General features: G+C 38.9%; 3 protein-coding genes across 8 annotated transcripts; 2 read left to right on the forward strand and 1 right to left on the reverse strand.

Moving 5' to 3' along the window:
- The first annotated feature begins 302 nt into the window (after window positions 1-302).
- LOC117961765 (leucine-rich repeat-containing protein 74A-like) lies at window positions 303-5,309 on the forward strand. Of its 6 annotated transcripts, none has more exons than XM_034900654.1 (14): window positions 303-540; window positions 1,290-1,504; window positions 1,604-1,705; window positions 2,011-2,118; window positions 2,284-2,377; window positions 2,472-2,521; window positions 2,614-2,692; window positions 3,534-3,619; window positions 3,715-3,909; window positions 4,021-4,116; window positions 4,227-4,355; window positions 4,533-4,637; window positions 4,774-4,859; window positions 5,208-5,309. In XM_034900654.1, the coding sequence occupies exons 2-14, from the start codon at window positions 1,475-1,477 to the stop codon at window positions 5,260-5,262; spliced, it is 1,215 nt and encodes a 404-aa protein (XP_034756545.1). In that variant the 5' UTR covers window positions 303-540; window positions 1,290-1,474; the 3' UTR covers window positions 5,263-5,309. The 6 variants fall into 6 exon arrangements, with proteins under 6 accessions (XP_034756545.1, XP_034756544.1, XP_034756540.1 ...); XM_034900653.1 differs by having other exon boundaries at window positions 304-540; window positions 1,604-1,779; window positions 5,204-5,309; XM_034900649.1 differs by having other exon boundaries at window positions 304-540; window positions 1,604-1,779.
- A 4,182-nt stretch (window positions 5,310-9,491) lies between these two features.
- On the reverse strand, window positions 9,492-16,217 carry LOC117961637 (dihydrolipoyllysine-residue succinyltransferase component of 2-oxoglutarate dehydrogenase complex, mitochondrial-like). The gene is made up of 15 exons (XM_034900443.1): window positions 16,077-16,217; window positions 13,387-13,420; window positions 13,065-13,107; window positions 12,823-12,887; window positions 12,662-12,736; window positions 12,480-12,535; window positions 12,267-12,375; window positions 11,789-11,923; window positions 11,209-11,276; window positions 11,006-11,103; window positions 10,706-10,836; window positions 10,466-10,539; window positions 10,271-10,354; window positions 10,005-10,172; window positions 9,492-9,665 (listed from the first exon to the last, which is right to left on the reverse strand). The coding sequence occupies exons 1-15, from the start codon at window positions 16,137-16,139 to the stop codon at window positions 9,531-9,533; spliced, it is 1,338 nt and encodes a 445-aa protein (XP_034756334.1). The 5' UTR covers window positions 16,140-16,217; the 3' UTR covers window positions 9,492-9,530.
- A 784-nt stretch (window positions 16,218-17,001) lies between these two features.
- On the forward strand, window positions 17,002-24,295 carry LOC117961230 (prospero homeobox protein 1-like). Its single transcript, XM_034899742.1, has 4 exons — window positions 17,002-18,456; window positions 18,897-18,998; window positions 19,560-19,754; window positions 23,885-24,295. Exons 1-4 carry the CDS (start codon window positions 17,077-17,079, stop codon window positions 24,050-24,052), a joined length of 1,845 nt encoding a protein of 614 aa, XP_034755633.1. The 5' UTR covers window positions 17,002-17,076; the 3' UTR covers window positions 24,053-24,295.
- Window positions 24,296-24,722: the final 427 nt, after the last annotated feature.

The following is a 24,722-nucleotide window of genomic DNA, read 5'->3' on the forward strand; positions in this document are numbered from 1 at the left end:
ACTCACAATTATTAATCAATAACACGCACTCCTGGAACATTAAGTGTAATGGGGAGGTATTGTCATAGACCGTATATTATTGATTCATATTAACGGTCTATGGGTATTGTACAGTATTGTCCTGAATGGTAGCTACTGTGTACTAACCAGGTAGCCTGCATGCCTAAGCACAGACTGTGGTCAACATCTCCATCTAGTGGAAGGTTTTGTGAACTACATAGTTTGCAACAGATTCGATGAGTCAATAAGACCTCACTGATTAATATGTGGTTATCTCCTAAATAGACATGTAAAGATTATATGTATATATATATATATATATATATGTCTATGATCTTATATGTCATTTATATTATTTAAAAGGGTCAACTATTGTAAAGACAAATGTATGGATAATATATATTTATATATAATTATTTTATTTTAACTCCCTAGCAACCGTTGGTTTTCTGCGCTTAACGCTAAACCTAGTTAACGCTAGCTAGCTAAACGTTAATATTTTTCTTAAAAACATTTGAGAAAGTGACACAATTCACTCAGGTAAGCGGCTGTATCTCTACTCTCAACAATAACTAAGCATAAAATAGTACTACAATAGGTTTTCCGTGGATATTAAACAATGATTTAAAATACGGATCAAAATGTTTTTTTAATTTTTTTTTTTTACAAATCTTACTGAGAGGAAACGTTAGAGCTATGTTAGCTAACATTAATTAATGCTAACACTAGCTAGCAAGAAAAGGCAGTTTTTCGTATTCATTGTCACTCAACTGAAACTACACAAAATCACGTTTACTAGCTAGCTAGCCAACGTTACAGTGAACCTTTAACCCTCCTATTGTTTCATCATACATTTGGGTCTCTTTCAACCAAAGTGCCCAAATATAACATTACAAGTTCACAAAACTGAAATGGTTTCAAAACAGTACCGTTAACGCTATAGTGACAAAACTTTGACGATCAGTTTACCCGTCTGTGATTATCCACTCCAAATCTTTCATAATTTCATATGTAAATGAAGTTTGTTGACCATTGAATTCCAGTGTAAAACTACTAGTGTAAAACTAGTGGTAACAAGTTGAAATGAAGTTGGCTAAGAAGATGTAACTCAGAATTGGGTGATACTTTGCTTCATAAGAGATAACGTTGAAACAGACGGAGGACAACACAAGGGTTAAATTGGTTATAAATTGTGTTGAATCTGGTTTATATTGTATTTTGCACATTATTTCGGCTCAGACTGCTAACGTTACAGAAAACCTTGAGTAAACCCCACCTTTCTCGTCGAGGCTTCATGCAGATACAGGGAGGCTGCCAGTATCTTGCGGTTTGATGATGGATCAGTGGGAGGAGATCATTGAGGAAGAGGAAGAAGAAGAGCAGCCATCTGATCAGTCAGTCCTGCCCCCAGCAAGCCAAGATCAGCTGGAGGACGAGGAGAAGCCAACCCAGGCTCAAGAGGGGAACAGTGGTGATGAGTGGGACACTGATCTGGAAACAGACAGTAGGTTAAAGTGACCACTACGTTCAATAATAATAGATGCATAGTCTTCAACCCCCTCACTTTTTTTCGTCTTACTTTTTTCAGTTTTGTTTCTTTCAGATGCCACCGATGAGAAACAGTGTTTGTCTAGTGCAGAGCTGTACCTGCAGGCTTGTCGGTGGACAGGGTCCATTCCCGTATCCTACTTCCTCCGTCACTTGGGTGAAGCCAGTCTCAACTTGAACCACTATGGTGTGGGACCTCTGGGGGCCAGAGCTCTGGCCATAGTTCTGAAAGTAGGGGTCTTCAATCCCTTCATCTATTGTCGTGGAAATGATTTGTAGTAGACATGAATTTAACAAAAGGAGAATTGTCTTTCAAGAGTTCATTGCATAATAAATTGTACATACACTCTTATATGGCACAGGAAAAGTCATCACCCTCAGAGGTTAACAGTTGACCTTTAATTAATACCCGCTGCTTTATGTTCATTCATAGCACATATCTATCTTTTTTACGTGTTTTAGAATGACATTTCCGTCACCAACCTTGAGCTGGAGGACAATGGACTCGGGGCTGAGGGGGCGCGCCATCTGGTGGAGATGCTTCAAACAAACATCACCATCCAGAGTCTAGTAACTATTCTAAAACAGTCACACTGAAAGCATCAGTTCTGAACAATATGCCTGGTAGTTCTCTGCTGTGAATTTCAAGAGGAACAACATATTTTTAAAATAACAGTACAGTAGAATGCACTAATGGTTAGTTCATCTCAAAATGGCTGAACGTCTTCATTTCAGAATCTTTCCAACAATCAGCTGAAGCTTGAAGGAGCACACGTCATTTCCAAAATGCTGTTAGACAATTACTACATCAAATCCATCAAACTCTCAGGTGATCATCACGTCACCTCTCATCCCTGCAGCCCAATGTAAATAAGGGAGGTCCTTTTTGGACTAGTTTATTAATTAATTTACCGTTCCTTTAGGAAATGATTTTGATGATACTGCTGTGAAATATGTTGCTGATGCTTTGAAGGTTAGTATTATTCATGACCATATTCTGGCTAGTGATTTAAGAAACTGTCTTATCGAAATTCACGTTAAGCCTCAACATTTCTTTCTTCTTAGGTTGACTATGTGGTCAAAGAGCTGGACCTGAGTCACAACAGGTTCGGTAACGCCGGAGAACATCTGGGTCATATGTTAGGTACAGTAGCTCATTTCGGATCACCGCTGATGCCAATGCATCCCTCGAATTTCTCTCATAAAACTCACACATACATATCAACTGGAAATGTAATAGGAAGAAAAATATAAATTGAAATGATATTAAAGCTATTGTGGTATAGTTTTAAATTTTTCAAAAGAGGATAAAACTGATTTTGAAAATAAAGTAGCAACAGCTGAGCCTAGCTGGCTAACACTGATTTCTAGTAGGCTTTACTTTTTGTTTGCGTTATTTCAACGCATTGATAACTAACTCATTGATATGACCTTCTAACTCTGTGCAATGTATGTCTCGTATTATACAAATACGGGATTATGGCTATCATTAGCTGTCTAATTTCCTGGGTCCAGTTGTGGGGCTATGGCAAAAGACCACACTGTCAAAACTCACAACACATTACCCGGTGATTAAATTCATGACACAAAGTCACAGAGAAACATACGGAGCGCTGGATTCACAGAGAGGACTTAGCCACGGCTAACTACACGGGCCCAACTGGTTATCTGCCTGGCAAATATAGGGATTTAAGTAATACAACAAACATGTTGTCCCATGCAAGAATATTTATCAAATTAAATTACAATGAAAATAGAGTGATTTCCCTACAGAATTCCAAGCATATCCCTATTCTAGGAAACTATGAAACTATAAAATACTTCTAGCTCGTAACACAAATATCCAAGACCTTACCATATATTTAGCAATGAAAACCAACACTTAGGATATGAGTGTATACACGCATGTCTTATATATTATCTTTAAATTACTGAATTCAAATGTATTGTGAACTTAATTTACATTTGTTTCCCCTTTCTCATAGCCACAAATGTGGGTATTGAAGTCCTAAATCTGAGCTGGAACCACCTTCGTATGGGTGGTGCAGTGGCTCTGAGTGCTGGGCTGAAGGTGACCAACACAACACACTCGAGCACAAGGCTTCGGTGAATATTTACCGCTCTGTGTAATGGCATCATAGCCGTTTATCATTGTCATTTACGCAGGTGAACTCAACTCTGAAGCAGCTCCAACTGTCATGGAACGGGTTTGGCCACATTGAGGCAGAGTCCCTGGGTCAAGCACTGAAACACAACAGCACGCTGGTGCTGCTGGACCTCGGCAGTAACCGTATAGATGACCAGGCTGTGGCACTTCTCTGCCAGGGCCTGGCCACCAACGACACCCTCAGGGTCCTCAAGGTGAGCGCACCAACAGAGTAAATGCCAGAGCACTGCTATTATTATTTCATGTTGTGTTCGATTCATTTATGTTAAATGTGAAGTTTTGTCTGTCTGTATGGTGTTGTTCAGCTTTCCCATAACCCCCTGACAAATATCGGAGCTCTGACGCTGCTCAAAACAGTTACCAAAAACATAAAGTCAGCCGTGGAGGAGATTGATATTTCTGTAAGTAAAGTTAAACTATATTCACCTTTGCATAGAACTCATGTATAAATATGAATCTTGTCTGTATGTGAATGTGTAATTGTACTACTTCTATGCTGTGTGTTCGGCAGACAGTGTTTGTCTGTGAGGCCTTTGTGGAGCTGTTGGAAAAAGCTGTGCAGGGGCGTCCTGCTCTGAATGTTCGACACAGCGCCATGAGTTCTGTCACCAGGAACTCATCCGCCCTCCAGATCTTTCAGGTCAGCGGTCACGATGAGAGGCAGAGAAATCTGAAGGAGGAATACAGTTAATGACTAGAATATTAACAAACTATCTTTTAAAACATACAAAAGTATTTACAGAAATAGCCCAAAGCTCCTCAAGAGATCATTTCTTTGCATGTATAGTTTTAAAACATGATCTGGATACTTTTATAGAAATTCCTTGAAGAGCGAAATGAGAGCATCATGGATTTCTTCCAAGCTTTGGATAAAGAAGGAACCATGACGGTCTCCACCTCTGACTTCAGGAAGGCTGTAAAGGTCAGGCTAACAATCTCTCACGTCACACTGAAAATATCACGTCATTACGTGTCGTTCATCACTTAACTGGTCTCAAGTATTCAGATATTCACTGTTGTATGAATGAGCATTAAAAAAACTGATGTCATGCATGCAGGCAGCTAACATACCTCTGGATCAGCGGCAGCTTGAGTGGTTGATCAAGACGTTCGACAAGAAATGCACAGCCACCATCATGTACAGGTTAGTCTGTGAAATGGGGAATGTAGAATCATTGTCATAGTTCTGTCATCAAATATTTACCTTGCAGACAAACAAAGTACTTTTTCTCTGCTAGTCTATAAGAAACTTAATCAGTAACTAGGTGTTGAAACCTGAATACATCTAGCATATCCCTCGGGTTTAGTGGGAAACATGTTTCTTGTTAATTGTTGACCTTGGAAAATAGTAATTTTACAAGCTTTTTCTAGAGTTTTCAAACTACTCACAGTCTTCAGTGCATGGAGATTGCTCAGGTGCAATGGCCCGTGTAGCGTAGTTTGTCACTCTTAAGGTTTTAACAACACACTGGTCTCTCTTTGTTGCAGTCAGTTTGCAGAGCGCTCATAGATACAGAGACGTACAGCACCACCAAGATGAGGATTAGAAATAACAGAGGACACATTTATAAATAAAAGTTAATGGAGTCTGTTAGTTGATTTTGTTCCTTATATGCTAGAAATGGGACTTTGGAAATTCAGAAGGGACTTCATTTTTTTGCCATACAATCTCACGATTTCACATTATTTCAAAATGTAGATACTTACAGTATCCTAATAACTCACCCTTCCACGGTAGTCCTTAGCTCAACCACATTCTGTCCAGTGTGAATACTTGAACCTCTGACACCAACCAGCTGCACCCACCTGAGCGCTGCCAGCTGTGTCTGTGCCTGGGCCACAGGGTCCTCTGCCTCATTCTCCCCATCCAAAAATAATCTTCTGGTATGACAACAGAACAAGAGGAGGAAGAAAAAGAGAGCTGGCGTCCATATCAAAGGGCCGAGAGGAGTGAAAGAATAGGGCCAGATGCAAGCTAGTTGTTTTGCCACATTGGTTAGATTTGAATGAAATAGCCTGTAAAGAAACAGCATGCTTAGCATGATTATGAATATGCATGTAAAGCATTACTTATGCAGACGCTGCAGGGTAGGATTATTAAGGGGGAATTGTCTCAAGGTGTGATATCCAACAGTGCAATCTGTTTATGTCTAGTGGCTCCAGTGTTAACCACAGAGACGACAATGACAAGACGTCTTTACTGAGTCATGTGTAAACGGCTTGACACCTAATATCGTGGGTTATCAGGACATATATATATATATACACACACACACACACACAGATATAGCTTTTTGCTTTGTACACCTACTTTGTTACTTTGTCATCATCATCGCTTTCCCCACCGGATCCTCCAGTCTCTTCTTCTTCAACATGGTGTTTGACTTCCATGTCAGCTCCAGTAGCAGCTGTCAGAGTTGTGAACTCTTCCAACCCTCCTCTTCATCATCATCATCATCTCCTCTCTGGAACTTCTCCTGGATCCAGACAGTGCATTGTAGGCAAAGGCTTTCGGTTCCTTCACTTCATTTAAAATGTGTCTGGTAGAGATGGCAATGGGCTGCCTGAGATCCTAAGATCTGGGCACATCTGTTAAATGTCTGTGTGAAAAGATGAAAGTTCTTACCCTGATGTGAGCCTGGCCTGTGTCTCCTTATTCCTGTATCTTAAAAAGATCAGGCATATACATTTAAATCCACATTACAGTATTGTACATTCAAATTTAGCCAGTAGAAACTCCTCACACTGGGATGTCTACTAAATACACTGCACACAATTATAAGACATGTACTTAAAATAAAGCAATGTTTATCATTTGTTTTGTACATGCTAAAGGCTCGCATAAAAAAAAAAAAAAAAAAAAAGAACCTCACCAGAAGTCCCTCTAAACTATAATTAGACTTTCAAAGTGAAATGTAGTCGAAGAAATCTTTGGGGTAAAGTGTTAAACTCAGAAGTCCCTTGTAAACACGGCGGTGGCGGTAAAATAAAGGAGGATAAATCTATTCGGAACAACCTCAATTCAAACATTAGAGATCAATGTTTAGAATATCACAGAATAAGACAACTGACTGAAGTGGAATTCAGTCATTTAAACTTCTTTTTAACTTACTGCTACCCCTTAAACAGCATAATATAATCATATATACAGTTGTTGTACATACAGTAGTTCAGGTGTGCAAATTCCACCTCTGACAGTGTTTAAATACCAACACAACGCAAACTAAAGTTATTCTAATCCTGTAAATTATTCAGAAATAATACAATTATCAAAGCCTACAAACTTACCTTATTTATACAAGTTTCTTTTTCAGTGATCCGGATGCTTCTCATAACCATCAGTGATGTAGAAAATGTGAGTCATTGCTGGGGAAGTTTTACTTTACTTCATTGAACTGGAACTAATAAAGCAATTTAATGCTTTTCTGTCACAACCAATTGTTAGTTCACATTAGTTTGTACACGTTTTACAAGGGTTATACATTTGATAAAATGTGTGAAGATGCTCTACTAAATAAAGAGTATTTAAAAGCCTTCTCATACTCTAAAACATTACAAGGTAAACTCAATCAAATTACAATCACAAAATAGTTAAAAGGTTAAAAAATGAAAATTTTGCTTATTAGTATCACCTTAAACGAAAAACACACTGTTCCCAATTGGACTAAAATACAAATTTGTATGACATTGATATAATTAGCTATTTAAAAATTGAAAAAAATAACAGAATAATTTAGGTAAATTATCTCTCTGATGTGCCTTAATGAAAACAAACAGGTAGCTGCCAATTTCTAATGGGCCATCTTTCATCTAAATGGACACAAAGACTTAAAACCCACATCTTATTGAGCAGTCCAATTGAAAATGCACAGATTTGGCCAAATTTTGAAGACGAAACAAAAACCCGCCAACAAACCCTTCAGATGTCTATGCACCCACTGGCACACGCTGCCAATTAACATGATCTCGAAAGCGCTAATGGAATCTTGAGCGGTAATAAAAGTAAATAATTAAATTAAGGAACCCTTGTTTCATTGTTCGCTGTATTCAGGCCCATTAGGACCTCCAGTATTCTCATGTTAATCTAATGTTTTTTTTTTTTTTTGGTTTTCTGATAATGAATTCTGTGCTTTTCCTCCAAACAGTGTCGTTCAGACATTTGTGTAGGCAGAGAAACAAAGACGTACATTAGGAGCTATTGTACCCTGTGATTATTTAAGTAAACAGAAATAGTGAAGGGGTATCATACACAGCTGCACACACTTGAGCCTTTGTTTGTGAAGTGGGAGAAAGGGCCAAGCAACCCTTAAGACTTTGTCAGAGATGATCCCATTATTTGAGGCTTCTCAAGAGCCGAGCGGTAGGCTGGCTAATGGCTCTTTGAAGATCGGTCTTCGGCACAGAATTCATCCGCAGCAGAGAATTCAGGAGCAAAATAGATTTGGCTCGGGATAAAATGCTTCAGCCAAGATCGGACATGAAGACGCTCCCTGCCTCAGGCTCTCTGGTGCAGTGTGTGCTCTTGGCATCGTTTGGTCAATAAACATATCATATAAGGCAATATAATAGACAAAAAGACTCTTAAAACACAAACAATGAACTGATAATCAGAATCGTTGATGAATAGATTAGTCAATTAAAGTAAAATGAATGGACTAAAAGTTTGTGCAAGAAAATGTGCAAGACAAATTTTAGTACATAAAGCTCTTGAGATGTTTAATGTTTAAAATGGTTTCTTTAAATAGATACAAGTATTATATATATATATATATATATATGATCGCACAATGAAAATCTCACATTAGAGATTAACATAAAAACCTGCTGTCAAATTGTCAATTTGAAGATTACTCCCAACATATTGCCTGCAAAGTAACTAACTATATATACAAACACACACACATAGTGTATTAAAATACAAATGTGTTTTTTGTTTTGTACAGTGTCCACTTATAAACAGTGAGTTCATGGATCACGTGTGTCTCATTTACTTACAGCTTGTAGCTTGATCAACATTTTTAAGCTTTGATGGTTGAACAATCTGCACGACAGGTTTGAAAAACAAAATCTACATGTGACTGTGCAAAGCAGGAATATAACGGAGTCCTCAGGAAACATGGTACCTGTACACATCTGCTCCATACAAAAACCTGGTTACCCAGTCGCTGATTCCTTTTTGCAGACTGTTGCAAGTAACAATAACTAGCAGCAAAAGAAGGAATTCTCTTCATCCTGTGTTAACATTGAAAACATATTGAACTACTTTAAGTGAGCTCCGCTTGGCCCGGGTGTAGAAGAAAGCGGCTCAGGAGAACCAACTAACAAGCTGGGGAGAAAGAGTCATGCAGCTAACTGTTGCCTGGAAAAGCCATTTTGTTTCAGGATTACACAAAAGTGACACAGGGAGTGTTTATCTACTACTCGTTGTTCGTCCAACTGAAGAGCACGACATTAAAATAACACAACCATATGAGTTATCCTCAACATTTTAAGCCTGTTTGAGCCAGTATTTGTCCTACGACGTGTAATGTAAATGTCACTTTTCTTTAATAAATTCAAATGTAGCAAAACAATAAGCAATAGAAGATGGCAAGCAATGTTTTAGCTTTGTTGATCTAGCCCAAGTACATTCTCTACAGAAAATACCTCGTATTTAAGCTTCATATTAGTTTTGGGACACAACCTCAACATTATCCCGGCAGTTTGACTGAACAGGTGAAAACAAAATAGTTGTGTAGGCGATTTTTGTATGACTTGTGCGTGTTTGGTGATGTGGAGTTTAGCTTTAAATAGGATTAATGTGGTGGCAGAAACATCACATGTCCAGAAGCAGCACTCGTGGATCTTCCACCACCGCTTTGATCTTGCGTAAGAAGGTGACCGCTTCTCTGCCGTCAACGAGTCGGTGGTCGTACGTCAGTGCCACGTACATCATGGGCCGGATCTCAACCTGCCAAAGCAGAAAGCGCTTTAATCGTTTACTCACGTTAGAGTGCATCAGATTTGGGAAAACCAGTAGATCCATATTAGTATGTATGATCATTGGCATTCCAGGCTGTCTGTACCTTCTTTTTGTCATACAGCATACCTTTGTTTTTGTCATCTGGCATTAAATCCTTTTGGTATTAAAACAAAACACAACAAACTTTTCACACCTCATCTAAGTTTTTTGTACCAGGAGCACTTTCGGTAACCGATTAGATAAATTTAAGTCACTCTTCTCGCTTTTCTTAGCCAACGCAGAAACAATTTTGTGACCTACAGTACATCTATGGACAATAATTCTCACCTTGCCGTTGATGGCCACAGGTCGGTCGAAGATGCCATGCATGCCCAGGATGGCGGACTGGGGGGGGTTGATGATAGGTGTGCCAAACATGGAGCCGAACACGCCACCGTTGCTGATGGTGAAGGTGCCTCCATCCATATCTTCCACAGCAAGCTCATTGTTACGAGCCTGAGGCACAGAGCACAAATGTTTTTTTCCCCCATTACTGTGTTTAGCCGCCTGAAAAGGCCAAATATCTGGGACGCCTACTGCACAAAGCTTTTTACCTTTTCTCCCAATGCATTAATGGTTTTCTCAATGTCAGCAAAGTTCATGGTCTCAACATTACGGATAACCGGCACAACAAGCCCCTAAACAAATAAACAAATACACGTTATTCAGGTGGACCTAATGTTACCGAGCATTTAGCTGCAACAGTTTTAACACAAACATATAAAGTTTTATAGAGCCAAAAGTCATACCTTTGGAGTTGACACAGCGACGCTAATGTCTACGTAATCTCTGTAGACAATCTCTTTGGTTGAATCATCAATAACTAGGAAAACATTTTGAGGATAAAGTTAGGTGACATTTTTTTCAAAGCCATAAAAAGCACAATACTTGGCTATGCTCTCTACTCCAAAGGGAGTAAAGCTCTTTTAGGGAAAGTTCAATATTAAATGAAAGAAAAAAACTGTGCAAGTAAATCAGTGTTGTCTTACCGGCATTGACAGCAGGTTGGTCAGTCAGAGCGTGTGCTGCAGCTTTCACAAACGCTGACATAAAACCCAGCTTGATATTGTGCTTCTTTAAGAAAGCATCCTTATGGATTGTCCTCATGTCCTGAATATTTCTGAAGCAGAATTGATAAAGTATTAGAGAATTTGCTTAGTGAGGAAACCTCATTTTAAGTCAGAAGTCCCTTGAGTCAAATAAATCCTATTATGGTAATAAGACTAGACCATTACATTAGACCAATGTAAATACTCTGAATAATCTTTTCAGGAGCTGCCGCGGCTCACCCCATGTCCACCTCGTTGAAGGTGGTCAACATTGCGCAGGTGTTCTGAGCCTCCTTTAGCCTCTGGGCAATCCGCAGCCTCATACGGTTCATCTTCACCTGGACAGAGAGAGAACACATCCTTCATTATTTCCAAAAGTATTGTAATGAAAGAAACAACGAATGAATAAAACATAACACGTGTGTCATCAGCATGTTTGTTACCCTGCTTTCTCCTCTGCCTCCTGCTGTTGGAGGTGCTGGAGCTGCAGCTGTGGGCTTGATGGCAGAAACTTGATGAAGACGGAAAAACAGAATGTGACATTAAGAGCCAAAAACAGTGCTGGTGGCCTACTCAGATAAGTCCTACACAATAGTAATAAAAGCCCTGAATGGCAAACCAACTAGAGCCTTACTCCTGAAACGCTGCTTTTACCCTAAACACACAAATGTACATTTTTACTTTTCTTTTATCAAGATTTTATGTTGATAAGGCTGCTTACCGTTACTGCACATATGAGCACTATTATGATGTGTTGTACAAGGGAAGTGTGCAATTTTGTTGGCAGTGGCGGTATGTGCATGTCCATACAGAGTGAGTCTCTGTGCAGTATGTATGTATGTACAGTATTTATGTATGTATATATGTATGTATGCACGTGCAGTATGTATGTATACACTAGGTTGTGCTGAATTCTCTAAACAACAGACTTTTCATTAGTCAAAAACCAATTTCCTTTAGGACACTAAAAATCTAAATGTTTTCTGCAGCATGTAGATTTATATGCTAGAGAAGGAAACACACCAGGTTTGGCTTGGGCAGCTTGTGGTGGCACCGGGGGGACTGGAGGCATGGCACTGGGGGCTGAAGAGGGAGGCGGGGGAGGGGCTGCAGCTGGGGCCTCTGCAGCTGGGGAGGGAGCAGCTTTGGCAGCAACCGCTGAGGAAACAGAAACATTTAGTCTTGGTATGCGTCAGTGCTGTCATGATTCATAACATTTGAAAATCAGATTCTCACAACATATGCAACACAGCTACAGCAAATTTGTAACGTGGTGAAAAATGGAGATGTCTGCTCAGCTCGCCTAAGCACCGCAGTACTACTACACTGTACCAGTGTGGAGCTACTACACCGTACCAACTGAATTATGTCTATAGTACTAAGCATAGAAACTCACAAATATTTCCCATTCAAAACCAATTATGAAAATAGTATACTGTATATTCTTAAGTAGTCTCGCATTGCCAGATCTTCCTCTACAACACTGCTCAATTTAGCTCACCTCCTTTCCGTAGTTTGAAGAGGGGCCTCCCTGATTCCACCTTCTCTCCATCAGGCACCAGCAGTTCCTCAATCACGCCAGCTGCTGGAGAGGGGACTTGTACTGAGGTCTGGAAGTACAAAATAACAACATTTTTTAGGAGGTCATTTTTGTTATACTCTGTTTAAGGGAAATTAAAAAACAACAACCGATTTGATAGTTTTTTGGTCATACCTTGTCGGTCTCAATTTCACAGACCACTTCATCTTCTTTCACTGAGTCGCCCACAGCTGAAACATAAACAGTCAGAGCATGTATTTCATGGGCAGTAATATGATTACTTAAAACATCTGTCTCATTGGTGATACAATGAAATACTGACAACCTTTGCCTGAGATATATTGACTTATACTAACCTTTTTCCCACCTCACGTCGCCCTCTGAAACTGATTCTGCGAACGCAGGTGTTTTGACTGTAACAACTTCATCCCCTGTACAAAAACAACAGCTGCTGTAAATTAAACACTGAGCAGAGTTGACTTCAATGCATAATATTAAGAACTGTTGCAATACATACTGTGAACAGCTGATGTCTTGAAGAATCTGATGTGGGAGATATTCACTAATGATGGCAATTCACATCTAAATGTCAAAAAAAAAAAACTAAATTACTTGTATTTTTACATTAATGCAATTGTACAAACCAAATGACTGCATTTCATGTTTAATAGTTACTGCACACAGGTACAGCTTAGTTTACAACACATACATGAAATAAACAGATCAAAGACAGACAACAGAATGGGAGAGAGCACTTACGGCTGAGAATTCCTGTAAACTAGCCGGCTGCAGACAGGGAGGCCTTAAGAGGAAAAAAGAAAAGAGAATAAGAAGAAAGAAAATCACTGCTTCCCCTTGAGGCTTAAACACAATACATGAATGGAGCTGCAAATTAACCACGTGTGGGCTCCTAAGGCATCTCAGTCATTCAACAGGCATCACTTATTTAGCTTTGGATGATCCACTCATAGAGCTTGTTTATTCATATCAAGGAAATTAAGACTGCAGTTTTAGATGTTGCATTATAGATGAGGTTCTCAAATCCAGCTGGTCTAGTCTTCTTAGTCAGACGCTCACTTACCTGATACACTTTGCCGGACCAGAACATTGTTGGCCTGAAAAGTTAAAAAAGATAAAACAGTAAAAATCTGTTTCATATGAATATATTGATACATGTTTTTAACGTCTTTACTACTGCTATAGTGCATAGTTTCTGTCTCCCCCATGAGGACATCTAAGTAATCACAATAAAACTGTTGGCGTGTCCACATGATACAAACCTTCACATTACTGTGATTTTGATTAGTTGCCCTCCGCATACTGTGATTAAAATCGCCAAAGGAAAGAATCAAACCTTAGCCTTCTTTTCCCCTAAATCGAACAGGTTCAACCGTTAATCTGCTGTAGCACTGCTGTCTCAGTTTGATCATAAACAAACAAGCCAATGTAAACTGTGAGTCTACGAAATAAATTCACTAGTAAACTGAACGAGCTTGAACTTTCAGATCCAAACCCACTTGTTTTCCCAGTGCTGACTTTAAGGTCAATGCGCTGCATTGCTGTGTGTTATGGGCGTCATTGGTGGGTAGAACCGCTTTAACACTGCTGTGTCTGCTGGAGTTGCTGGTTACCCAAACTTAAACCTTTTGATGTGGGATGCCAGAGGAGGGTGGGGCTGTCAGAAATGGATCAAATGTTCTACCGTGGATCACAGCATGTGCAGGCATGCAGCCAACAAGTTTCTTGAGTTTTAATTGCTCTGACTCTGAATCACTAGAACAGCTGGTGTTGATTATGTACCGCGAAGAGTGGGATGTACAACACTACACACCATATTTACTTTAATTCTGACTTCAGTCTCCCATTTACTTTTTCAATCTGTTCTACTTGAGTAGGTTTTCTTAGTCAAAAACTCTGGATGGATCATTCATTTCACAAGATTAATGAGTTTTTCTTTCATTTGTGAGGTTAATGAAAGTACTGCAGTATGACAGAACCACCTACAATAGATCCAGCCTTCCATAACTCAGTCCCTCTATAGCTAGAGCTCAAACAATTGTTTAATCTGTCGATGTTTTTTGAGCACCAATGCAGAACATTCACAGATTTGAGTTTCTAACACTAAACCAAACCAAGCAATAATAGAAGTAATTATTAGTTTCAGTATATCAGGTGCCATATTTATAGTACACATAATAACACTAATAATAGTCTAATGCAACTGCTCTGCAATAAATCCTGCCTTCATGAAGATTATAACGTTGAGTTTTTGTTTTAGAGGTGTTGATTCAACTGTGTGATCATTTGAAGGATGTCTTTTGTGGTGCTGTTGAACTATATGGCCTTATATAAAAAGATGTTTTTAGTTATTTAGCCAATCCTCATTGCTATAAATGGGGTGGACAAAATGATAGAAAGACCTCTTGGTATGAGGCAAAATGACTTTTATTGACACCTTTTCTTCAAAAAAGGTCCCATGACATAACAATTTCACTTTATGAGTTGTTTTTTTAAAACATTATTATATCAGCGTGAATGTCAATTTTATTTCTATAGCACATTTAAAAACAACGACAGTTGACCAAAGTGCTGAACAAGGTTGATTTCCAATACATAAATAACACGTGTAAAAATCACTCCAACCAAAATCACAGGGAGACAAACAACAACACTTATATGAGTTCCCCCAGCCTGCCTATGGTACCCCAGTGGCTAGAAATGGTGATAGGTGTAAACCAAGCCCTGGGTATCCTGCTCTGCCTTTGAGAAAATGAAATCTTAGATGGGCCGATCTGGAATCTGTGGAGGTAACCTTGCCCCTTATGACCTCACAAGGGGCAAGGTTACCTCCCCTTCCTCTGCTTTGCCCCCAGAGAATTTGGCCCACCCACAAGAAAGAGACTGACATCATGGCTTTCAAACAAGAGAAGTGGCAGTTGGTGGAGGCCTCAATAGCTAAAGACTCAGAAATGGCACATGCTATGAAAGGCTCATTGTGGGACTGGCTCTAGTGGCTGTAATTCTGCACCAAGGCTGATATTTGGGAAAGAGGCTTCAGATACGGTATTAGGGGACCACTAAGGTCTATATAAAAGCATCCAAAGAGCACCATGTCATGGGACCTTTTAGACTCTTAACACAAACATGAGCATAGTAACCTTCATGAATGTATGCTTTATTGCAGAGCTGTTTTAGACTACACTACTTTTAGCCAGGTGTACCTACTAAACTGACAACGGAATGTATTTTTAAAGACTCACATGCATAGCCATAATCCATTGGGACAAGACTGACAAGTTTCAGCTTCATTACCTGCTCAAAGCTTCAGGGCAAAGCCATGTTATCCCCTCACACAGCACATATATGTCTCATGACATGGGCTATTTCCATAGACAGGCTATTTCTGGCAGGTCAGCTGCACACACCTTAGTCTTCCAAACACACACACATGCTAACATTAGCCTGTCAAGACTGCTTCGTGCACTGCCAAACCAGTTATTGAAAGAAAACACTATCGCGTACAAGAGGCATAAAAAGCAGCCCTTTAAGTCAGACAATTATTGCGATACTGTTCTCCGCTTCTTCTCACTTAAGCTCACTAACGTTAGCTAGCTTCCTCTGAAACTGTCCGAGTCTGCAGTGTCTGGCTGCCCTTGGTAGGCGAGGCCCTGCTTCACAAGCTAACGTCAACGTTGTCTTGTCAGTCGAGATAGTTTCAGAGTTAATACATAACTGTATGCGCAGTTCAGTGGGTTTTTTCTGCTAACGTACCTGGCTCACCGCTGACAGAGAGCGACCAATCGTCCGGTATGCACATCTAGATTGTGATAACATAGTGCTAGCTAGTGTTGCTTAGCTACTTGACAGCAGTTAAGGAGCGGTGCGGAAGCTCCCTGCTCCCTGGCGCGAGAGGGGTGGGGGGTGGAGGGGCGGGACTGGACGCTGTATGCATCCTGACAGAAATACAAGTTAATTTTTCAGATGATAAAATAATTACACTCATTTGACTGCATTAAGTAGTAATCTTTACTTTAACTTCTTTAAATCTTTTACTTTTAACTCTTTAAAATTAATTTCACGATATGCCACATTCCGGAAAAGGTTGAAAAGATGGTGTTTGAAAGAAGAGTTATTTCCTCACATAGATCATACACAGTGGGTGGTCCGATTCAAACAACATTATTTAATAGTATTATGTGCTGGTTGGGAAGGGATAGGTTGGCATACGTGACCACACCTCCTATTTGTTGGAGGGCTCTCAGCTGGACCACTACAAATATTCAGTCAGTCCTCCTCCTGACAGCTCCAGGCCTGCAGCCTCCTCGGGTCTTTTTCGGCAGACAACAGGTGGGTTGACTAATACTCTGTTTTTTAATCTACATGTTTTAGTTTTTCAAAGTAGAATGCAATCTGTTTATCCCGATCTTTGAGTCAAGTCTGAAATTTGAATATAGCTAAACTAAAAAAAAAGCTGAAACTGAAAAGTGAGGGGGAAACAACTTATCTCTGTTGTAGGCCTACACAAAGAAATGCATTAAATGTTGAATTAAGTTACAGTTTTTAGTTCAATGAAATGATCTTTTCATCTGGACATGTTATTATGATTTATTTGCAAGGCAATTTAGATCAATTACTGTACAAAAACATGTGTTATTGTGACAGATCCAAGAATTCCAGGAAGTAATTTTATTTTAAATTGCTCACAACACCTGCATTACAAAATTAATGACTCCCCCCCCCCCCACTACTGTCTTTTTTTGACCCATCAAGCATGAATCCAAGTGTTTTGAGCAACACTATGTATTCTTCCAGCGGTATTTGCCTTGACGGCTGCACTGCAGAGCACTGCTCCTCTTTTCAACCAGACCCCTTGCTGTCAGATTCAGGTGCGCCAGTAGATTCTGTTTTCATACTCAAAGACAACGAGGAGATCAAAATGCTACCGGAGAGTGCTTTTTACAGCAGCAGTGATGCTGCTTCAAGTTTGATCTGTTCCGATCAGCTGGAGCACAATCCAACTAGAGACAGCACCGCTGGACATTTACCCACGAGCAGACCCCAATCTACTGCATCCGGTTCTTGTGGCCATTATGACTGGAAGTTCAACAGTGGCCATCAAGCAAAGCGTGCCAGAGTAGAAAATATAATCAAATGCATGACCAGCTCTCCTGGCATGCACTGCACTGATGTGATGACAAATCTGCACGAGGAGTCAGACGGCATGCAGGAAAATGAAAGGATTCAAGATCAGGAGCACATGGAAAGAAGTGGATCTGACAGCCAGATGAAACAAAAGCAGCAGGAGAGTCCGCATCAGCACCTCAGGCAGCTCAGAACAAGGTTCAGACATGTGGATGGAGGAACCGACACTACATGCAGTAGGGACAAAGACAATCTCCCCTGGAATGATTCTTCTGAAGCATCTCCCAGGGACGCATTTACAGATTCACACTGTGAGTTTGAGAGCAGCTCAAGTATAAAATATCAAGGATGGAAGAAGGGAAACGCGACAAACTATTTCCAATCCAAATCTGAAAGAATAAAGCTGATAGCAGATGTTTTAAAGTATGAACTGTCCAGAGCAGTCACTAGAAGTGTTGACTCTATTTTTAAAAGCATGCCACTTCTACAGACAAATGACCAGATGAATGTAGAGACTGATATTCCTCTTTGTTCACCGGTTGGCACAGATGATAAATTAAGAGTTTGTGGGAATGCAGAGGTGCAAGTCCCAGATGTTCAAACCGAAGCTCTGTCTCTGGTTGTACAAAAGCCTCAACTGGAAGGAGATGACAAGTTCATGATCCAGTCCAGATCAAGAGCTCACCGTCGTCCCAGTGCGCCAGTCCCCTTCGGTCGTGTCTCCGCTCTGCACGAGGATCGGCCGTCAGAGAACAATCACAGCACCGCCCTTCAACACACCCCCAGGTTCTCGCACAATGGATGCTCTGAAGTTGATCAAGCGAAGTTTGAGGCGTTTGACAATCATTGGAGTTCAGTCAAAGTGAGATCGAAGGTCAACTCCAGATGTGTCAGAAGCCCACAGACTCGCACTGTGGCGGTGGATCCAATGCTGTTGGAAAGCCTGTGTCTCCCTCATGTGAAGATTGAGTCTGAATGCCTGGTGAAGAATAACCTGTACATGCTAAATGTATCCTTTACACGTTTTTATATTGAAGTAGTCTACCGTTCTATTTATTATGTGTTCTTGTCGCTTAAAGAAGCAACCAGCAGTGACAGATTAGTATGTCTTACCTTATTGTAGCTTCTGAGGCAGCTGCCTTTACATACCAGTGATACTTCTTCTTTTGTGTCACAAACCTTATCATCCCTCCCAGGTATGTGATATATAATGAAATGTTCAATAATAATTGTCATTTTTAAAGAGGGCAACTTTGTTGCCCTTTACAGAATCCAAGAAGTACTCCCTTTGATCTTCCAATCTTGTAGAAAATAGCATTCTTTCCATTTGTCCTGAGTTGAAATGATTTTTGGGAGAGAAAATGTGTCCAGCCTCGTTAACAAAGACATGTCCTACTGTCTCTTATGCCTGGGATGTGTTTCTTTTACCCTTAACACTGGTGCGTTTAGGAGGGTCTGACCACACATCATCTGAAGAAAGCAAAGCTCATGTTCTTTTACACTCGCTACCCGAGCTCACTGATACTGAAGATGTGTTTCCATGATGTGCAGGTGAGACAATATTTGCAATATGGAGCACCGGTCTAATTCTTCCACACATGTGTAATTTTACTGTAACAAAAATACAGATGTATAGCATTCATTACAATCTTGGGAAAGTCATTGTATTTTGCATTTAAGGAGACAAATTTCTTTTCAACCGCAATCATAAAGCAGTCTCATAATGACCATGGTTTTTATTGTGTGGCATGTTTTTATGATCCAATTTTTCTTTTTGTCAAAATGAGTCTCAAAAATAAAAGAATCAGTTCCGGACAACTTAATACTTTTTTTAAATTTTTTTTTATTTGTCAACAGCATTAAAATCAAGCAATCAGTTAAGGATTAACAACTTTTTACGTCATGATTGCATTTCTGTAAAAAAAACAAGCAAGCTGTGTAGAAATAGCAACACAGATGTGGTGAAATACAGTTTATTCATATTTTATTTGCTTTATATTTTTAACACGTTTAGCAACTTCTCTCTGAAAATAGTCAAATAAATTACAATATAGCCTTTCAAATCACACACTTTGATCATCTCACTTACCGGTCTCTCCGTTTGGTCCTCAGTTCACGCGCTGCATCACCTCCCAGCTGATCAAGTGGTTCAGTAACTTCAGGGAGTTCTACTACATCCAGATGGAGAAGTTTGCCCGGACCGCTCTTCTAGAAGGAGTGGCCGACGTGAGGGGTCTGACTGTGGAGAGAGAATCGGACCTTTTCAGAGCTCTCAACATGCACTACAACAAAGCCAACGACTTCCAGGTAAACTGATGCTACACTGTACTTCTTACTGCTCGGAACAGACAAAATACTGCTGATATCCTCCATTATACAGATTCGTCACACATTTCTTTCTAATAGATCTTTGGTTTTGCTTCGGGAGCTTTCAGTGAGGTCATTTGAATGTCTCAGGTTGATCATGTGCAGTCCGACACATGATTTACTTTTATCAGATATGTGAGTGTATGTCTTGCACTTTATATTTCTTAAAAGTCTCAAAGCTTAATTCTCATAACATGTCTACTTCGCTGACTTTCCTTATTTGTAACTGCTCTAGATTATAGTGGCTTTACAAGTTGAATACATAAGTGTATGTAATGTTCCAGGTTATATAATAAACACATAAATTAAATGTGAATTGTTTTGGCAATGTAGTATTAGTAGTATAGAATATCAGAGATGAAAAAAGAAAATTTAAAAGGCATGCTTCACTAATGTGTCTAATATTGGCTATATCAGATGCGTTAATGCATACAAATAATACCAAGACCATTCATTAACCACATACATGAGTTCTAATATTCAAAATGTATCCATCTTCTTAAATGTATCTTTTTACATTTATTTATCACCAACTTTTCCAACGTGTAAATTGAGTCACATTGCAACAGTACTCCACGGCATAACTCATTTAGACAAAATATACCAAACACACACACACTCAAACAGAGTTATCACAAAAAAAGAGGATTAGAGAATCAGTACTAATTGATTAGAGGTTTTTTTTGTTCAAAGTAAGTAAGAAAAGTCTTCTAGAGTTTAACAATTATCTGGTTGAGCCACGGATGGATTATTTTACTTTCATTCAGTTTCTAAAAGAAGTGAATGAGGAAAAACCTTCTCACATTGTTTTTTTAGAACGTGATAAAGCCAGTAACATGTTATTAAGTGGTCCCTACATGAGCTGTAGGACTGTATGTTAAGTGTCAGTCTGTATGGAGAGTACACGTGGGCTGGTTAATATGTGGACTCACAAGTTGTAGTCAATCCACAATAAAATGAATAATAGTGTATTCCTATGCTTGCTGTAATTACAATGATTACGAGAGTTCCTGTTAGTAGCATTTTCACCTTAAACTAGGGATTTATAACGCAGTTAGTGTTCCTGTTGACCGGTTTGGATGAACATTGATATCAGGTGGTCAACTATACCATAATATTACAGAAGTGAGAAGTATCAAAGGAAAATTAGACTGGAGATGAGTTTAAGAGGTAGTTAAGGAAACTCAACACATAATACAAAATTAAATGAGGATTCGCTGATGTCATAATTCATAAGTCAAAACCATCATAAAGAACACAGCTCCTCCCAGTGTAAAGTTTAAATTTGTATGAATTTTAATTGAGATTTTCAGAAATGCATACAGTATGTATGGAAATTAAAATCCATTCACATTTTAATCCGTGATGACTAGATTTCAATAGTCTAATTAAATGTGAAAAAAAATCACTGCCAATTTAGTAAGGAATCACTTTAACAGTGATGAAAGTGTTTAAAGAGGGTTTCTGCAGGCATCACCCGTTCAAAAGTCATCCCTCTGGATGAGAACCAACCAGAAGATGTCACGTGCCACAGTGGTTACTGTCACAATGTGGACTTACTTGTGCCTCGAATAGCAAACTATTTGGTTTTTAAGTAAGAGCATGCTAAAGGTGAGTGACCTGCATGACTGGACTCCACACACACACACAGCATGACAGACTGATGTCTGACATTATCAAAGGCTTTACTGGCTGTTTTTGTTGCATTATGGATTGTTGAATTATTGGACATAATTTGCATTTTGCTATATTAACTGTTATATATAGTTATAACACATTTTGTATTGCATGGATTGTGAAACCATTTTAATGGTGCAACACCACTAACCATATTATATAGGGTTTCTGCAGGCTTCACCTGGTTCAATGTAAGAACTTTTTAATGCCATAAAATGCAAATCAATACGATCATACCGGGGAATGTATTAAAGAATTAAGAATGATATGGCCTAGAAATGGAAATGATTTATTTAGTAGATGTTTACCTATCAGCATATAATTCCTGATGATACAATTAATTGTGTGTTGAATAAATTGGACCTGGGTAAGCAGCAGAAAAGGGGTGGATAGATTATTGAATTAAAAATGATTTATTCATTTGTTTATATTAGATTTTGCTAAAAATCAACACTTTGAGTCACTGAGCTCAACAACAAGCTCAATTGTTTTAAACCTTTAGTTTATAGGTGCATCAACATTTAAACAGCATGCAATCAGATAAAAAAACAACAGTAAAATAACTGCCTACAGCAGGCAAGTATAAGTAGTTAAAACTTTGTAAATTAGGAATCTGAATTCTATGCTTTTGAAGACTTTTTTGAGCCATGCAGACACCTTGTTAAAGTGTTTTGGATGAGATTACAAATGAAGTCAAGTTAAAATGGACCTTATGTGATTAAACGCAGCGTGAAGTGTCAAGGATTCCAGAAAAAAACTACAACAATACCAAAAGCAACAGGCTTTAGACATAACGTTATACATAACATAACGTTAGATAACATAACGTTAGATTAAAGATAAAATTAAACTGCAGTAAATTCAAATTTAAATTCAAATGAAAGATGTCCACCATTTGACTGCTAGGGGTGTTATTTGTTTCCTGATGAGTGGCAGAAACCTGGAACCTTCAACTCTGAGTATAACAAAGTACACATTTTGGGTTTCCTCTCATGAAACAATCAATCAATGATGTGATGTTATCTGCATTGAAACCCTTTATGTCCCATGGTTCCACTCCCCTTTTCACTGTCATGTCAAACTTTTTTTTTTACATTGCTGTTTGGTCCAACAGATTACACACATGAACACACCCATCAGTGATGTTGGTGTGGGAGCTGAAATCAAACAGGTTTCCTTCTCACAACTTCAACAGTAAATGCTCATTTGAGCGTTGGAACTTAAGTTTTTTTTGCATGACACACTGGCATCTCCTCTTATTTTAACCCATGGCTGGACTGGAAATAACACGCCAACATAAAGATTAAAAACTCATCACATAGCTACCAAGGCAACCCTATCGTAGGTGTTAGCCTGTCCTACTGAGTTTATGGACACATGTTAATGGCGTTAAAAAATCCCAACATGTGATGTCGTCAATACAGCTGTATTGAAAAAGTACGTTATTTTTTCTCAGTCATTGAGAATTAGATGCACTGAAAAAAGTTGAATGATGTAATGTAATGCAATAACTTCTACCTGACCAACGTTTGTTAAACTCACCAATTTTAGTTTTTGGCATACTGAACATCATAGTGACACTTTGGCAGTTCGTAGAAGTGGTGCTGCCAAATTCTCTAACCTCATGCTTTTAGGAGAGGGACGTCTCAGCAAACTGTAGGACATTTGTCTTTTAGATTCTGACAGTCTGTGTGCAAACCTGAGCACATCGGATAAATAGAAAGGGTCCATCCTATGGGGAGCACAAATGTGCTTACAAGATTTCATAGTAGAATTATTTGTTTGATTGTGATATTTGTACTAGTTGGCCTATGGACAAGTAGTACTGAGGACACTGCTTTTATAAATTGAAAAACCAAGGCATATGCCAAATAGTTATCAATCAAATCAAACTAATATACGGAAGCAAATATTAACTCATTGCAGAAACATTGGTATTGGGATTTCACAATATCATAGGCAGAGATATTTTCAAAATTTGCATTAGTCATCTTATTTTTTTAGGTAATTTATTTTTGCTTTAAGAATTTCATTTCTGAAAGTGTACACAGTAACTGTGAGGCACCTAAAGAACTGAACCGAACCACACTCATGCAGTGTCTCCTAATGTACGTAAGGTCTTTGACAGTGAACAGAATTTTGAGAGCAATTTTTAACCCGTTTACATAGCACTGCTTACCAGCTCCTGTATTGTTTGAATTCAACAATATTACAGTTACAACATAGATTTATATAGGTATTTAGAAACACAGAAAACCTAAGGTTTGTTTTATAAAGTAATTTGCCATGTTTTGACTTGTTACTTACCTTGATTTCCCAGGTCTGATCATGTAAAATATAAACCCTATGTGTGTAAAAGGTCTTATTGTTTTTAATCTTCTATGGATTCACAGGTCCCTGATAGATTCTTGGAGGTTGCCAAAATTACATTGAGAGAATTTTACATTGCCATTTCAATGGGCAACGATCGTGATCCATCGTGGAAGAAAGCGATCTACAAGGTGATCTGTAAACTGGACAGTGATGTACCGGCTGAGTTCAAAAGTCATCCCTCTGGATGAGAACACACCATAAGAGATCATGTGCCACAGTGGTTACTGTCACAATGTGGACTTACTTGTGCCTCAAACAGCAAACTATGTTGTTTTTAAGAAAGAGCATGCTATAGGTGAGTGACGTACATGACTGGACGTGTCCGGTCTCCACACATACAGCATGGCAGAATGATGTCTGACATTATCTATTCTAGGGCTTTAATGACTGTGTTTTTGCTTTATGAGGTCATTGGACATCATTTGCATTTTGCTATATTAACCATTTTCTATTGTCTGGATTTTGAAACCATTTTATTGGTGCAACACCACTTTGTTTTGAGAAGCATTGTTTTCTAATAAGCACAAAATAAGGTCCACACAATGTGAGAAAAAAGTATTTAATCAGCAGGGCTCATTTTCATTCCATGTATGTACAGGATATTTAAAATGGAAGTTGCATGTAGTCTAAAATTACTGAATCAGTGTATACGTCTATGTCTGTAACCCGCTCGCCCCTTACAAACTGTTCTTACAATAGCAATGTTTCTGTCTCTCTTCCATACTTACCATAAAAATCCATCCATTTTCTAAATGACACATGGTGGCTGGCTGTCCGCGTGTAATCACACATGGTCTTCATCAGAGGTTCCTACTGTTTCTTCATAATTGATGAGACTTGTTTTGTCTTCAGTTACTT

Source organism: Etheostoma cragini, chromosome 18 (assembly GCF_013103735.1).
Source record: "Etheostoma cragini isolate CJK2018 chromosome 18, CSU_Ecrag_1.0, whole genome shotgun sequence".
NCBI lineage: Eukaryota > Metazoa > Chordata > Actinopteri > Perciformes > Percidae > Etheostoma > Etheostoma cragini.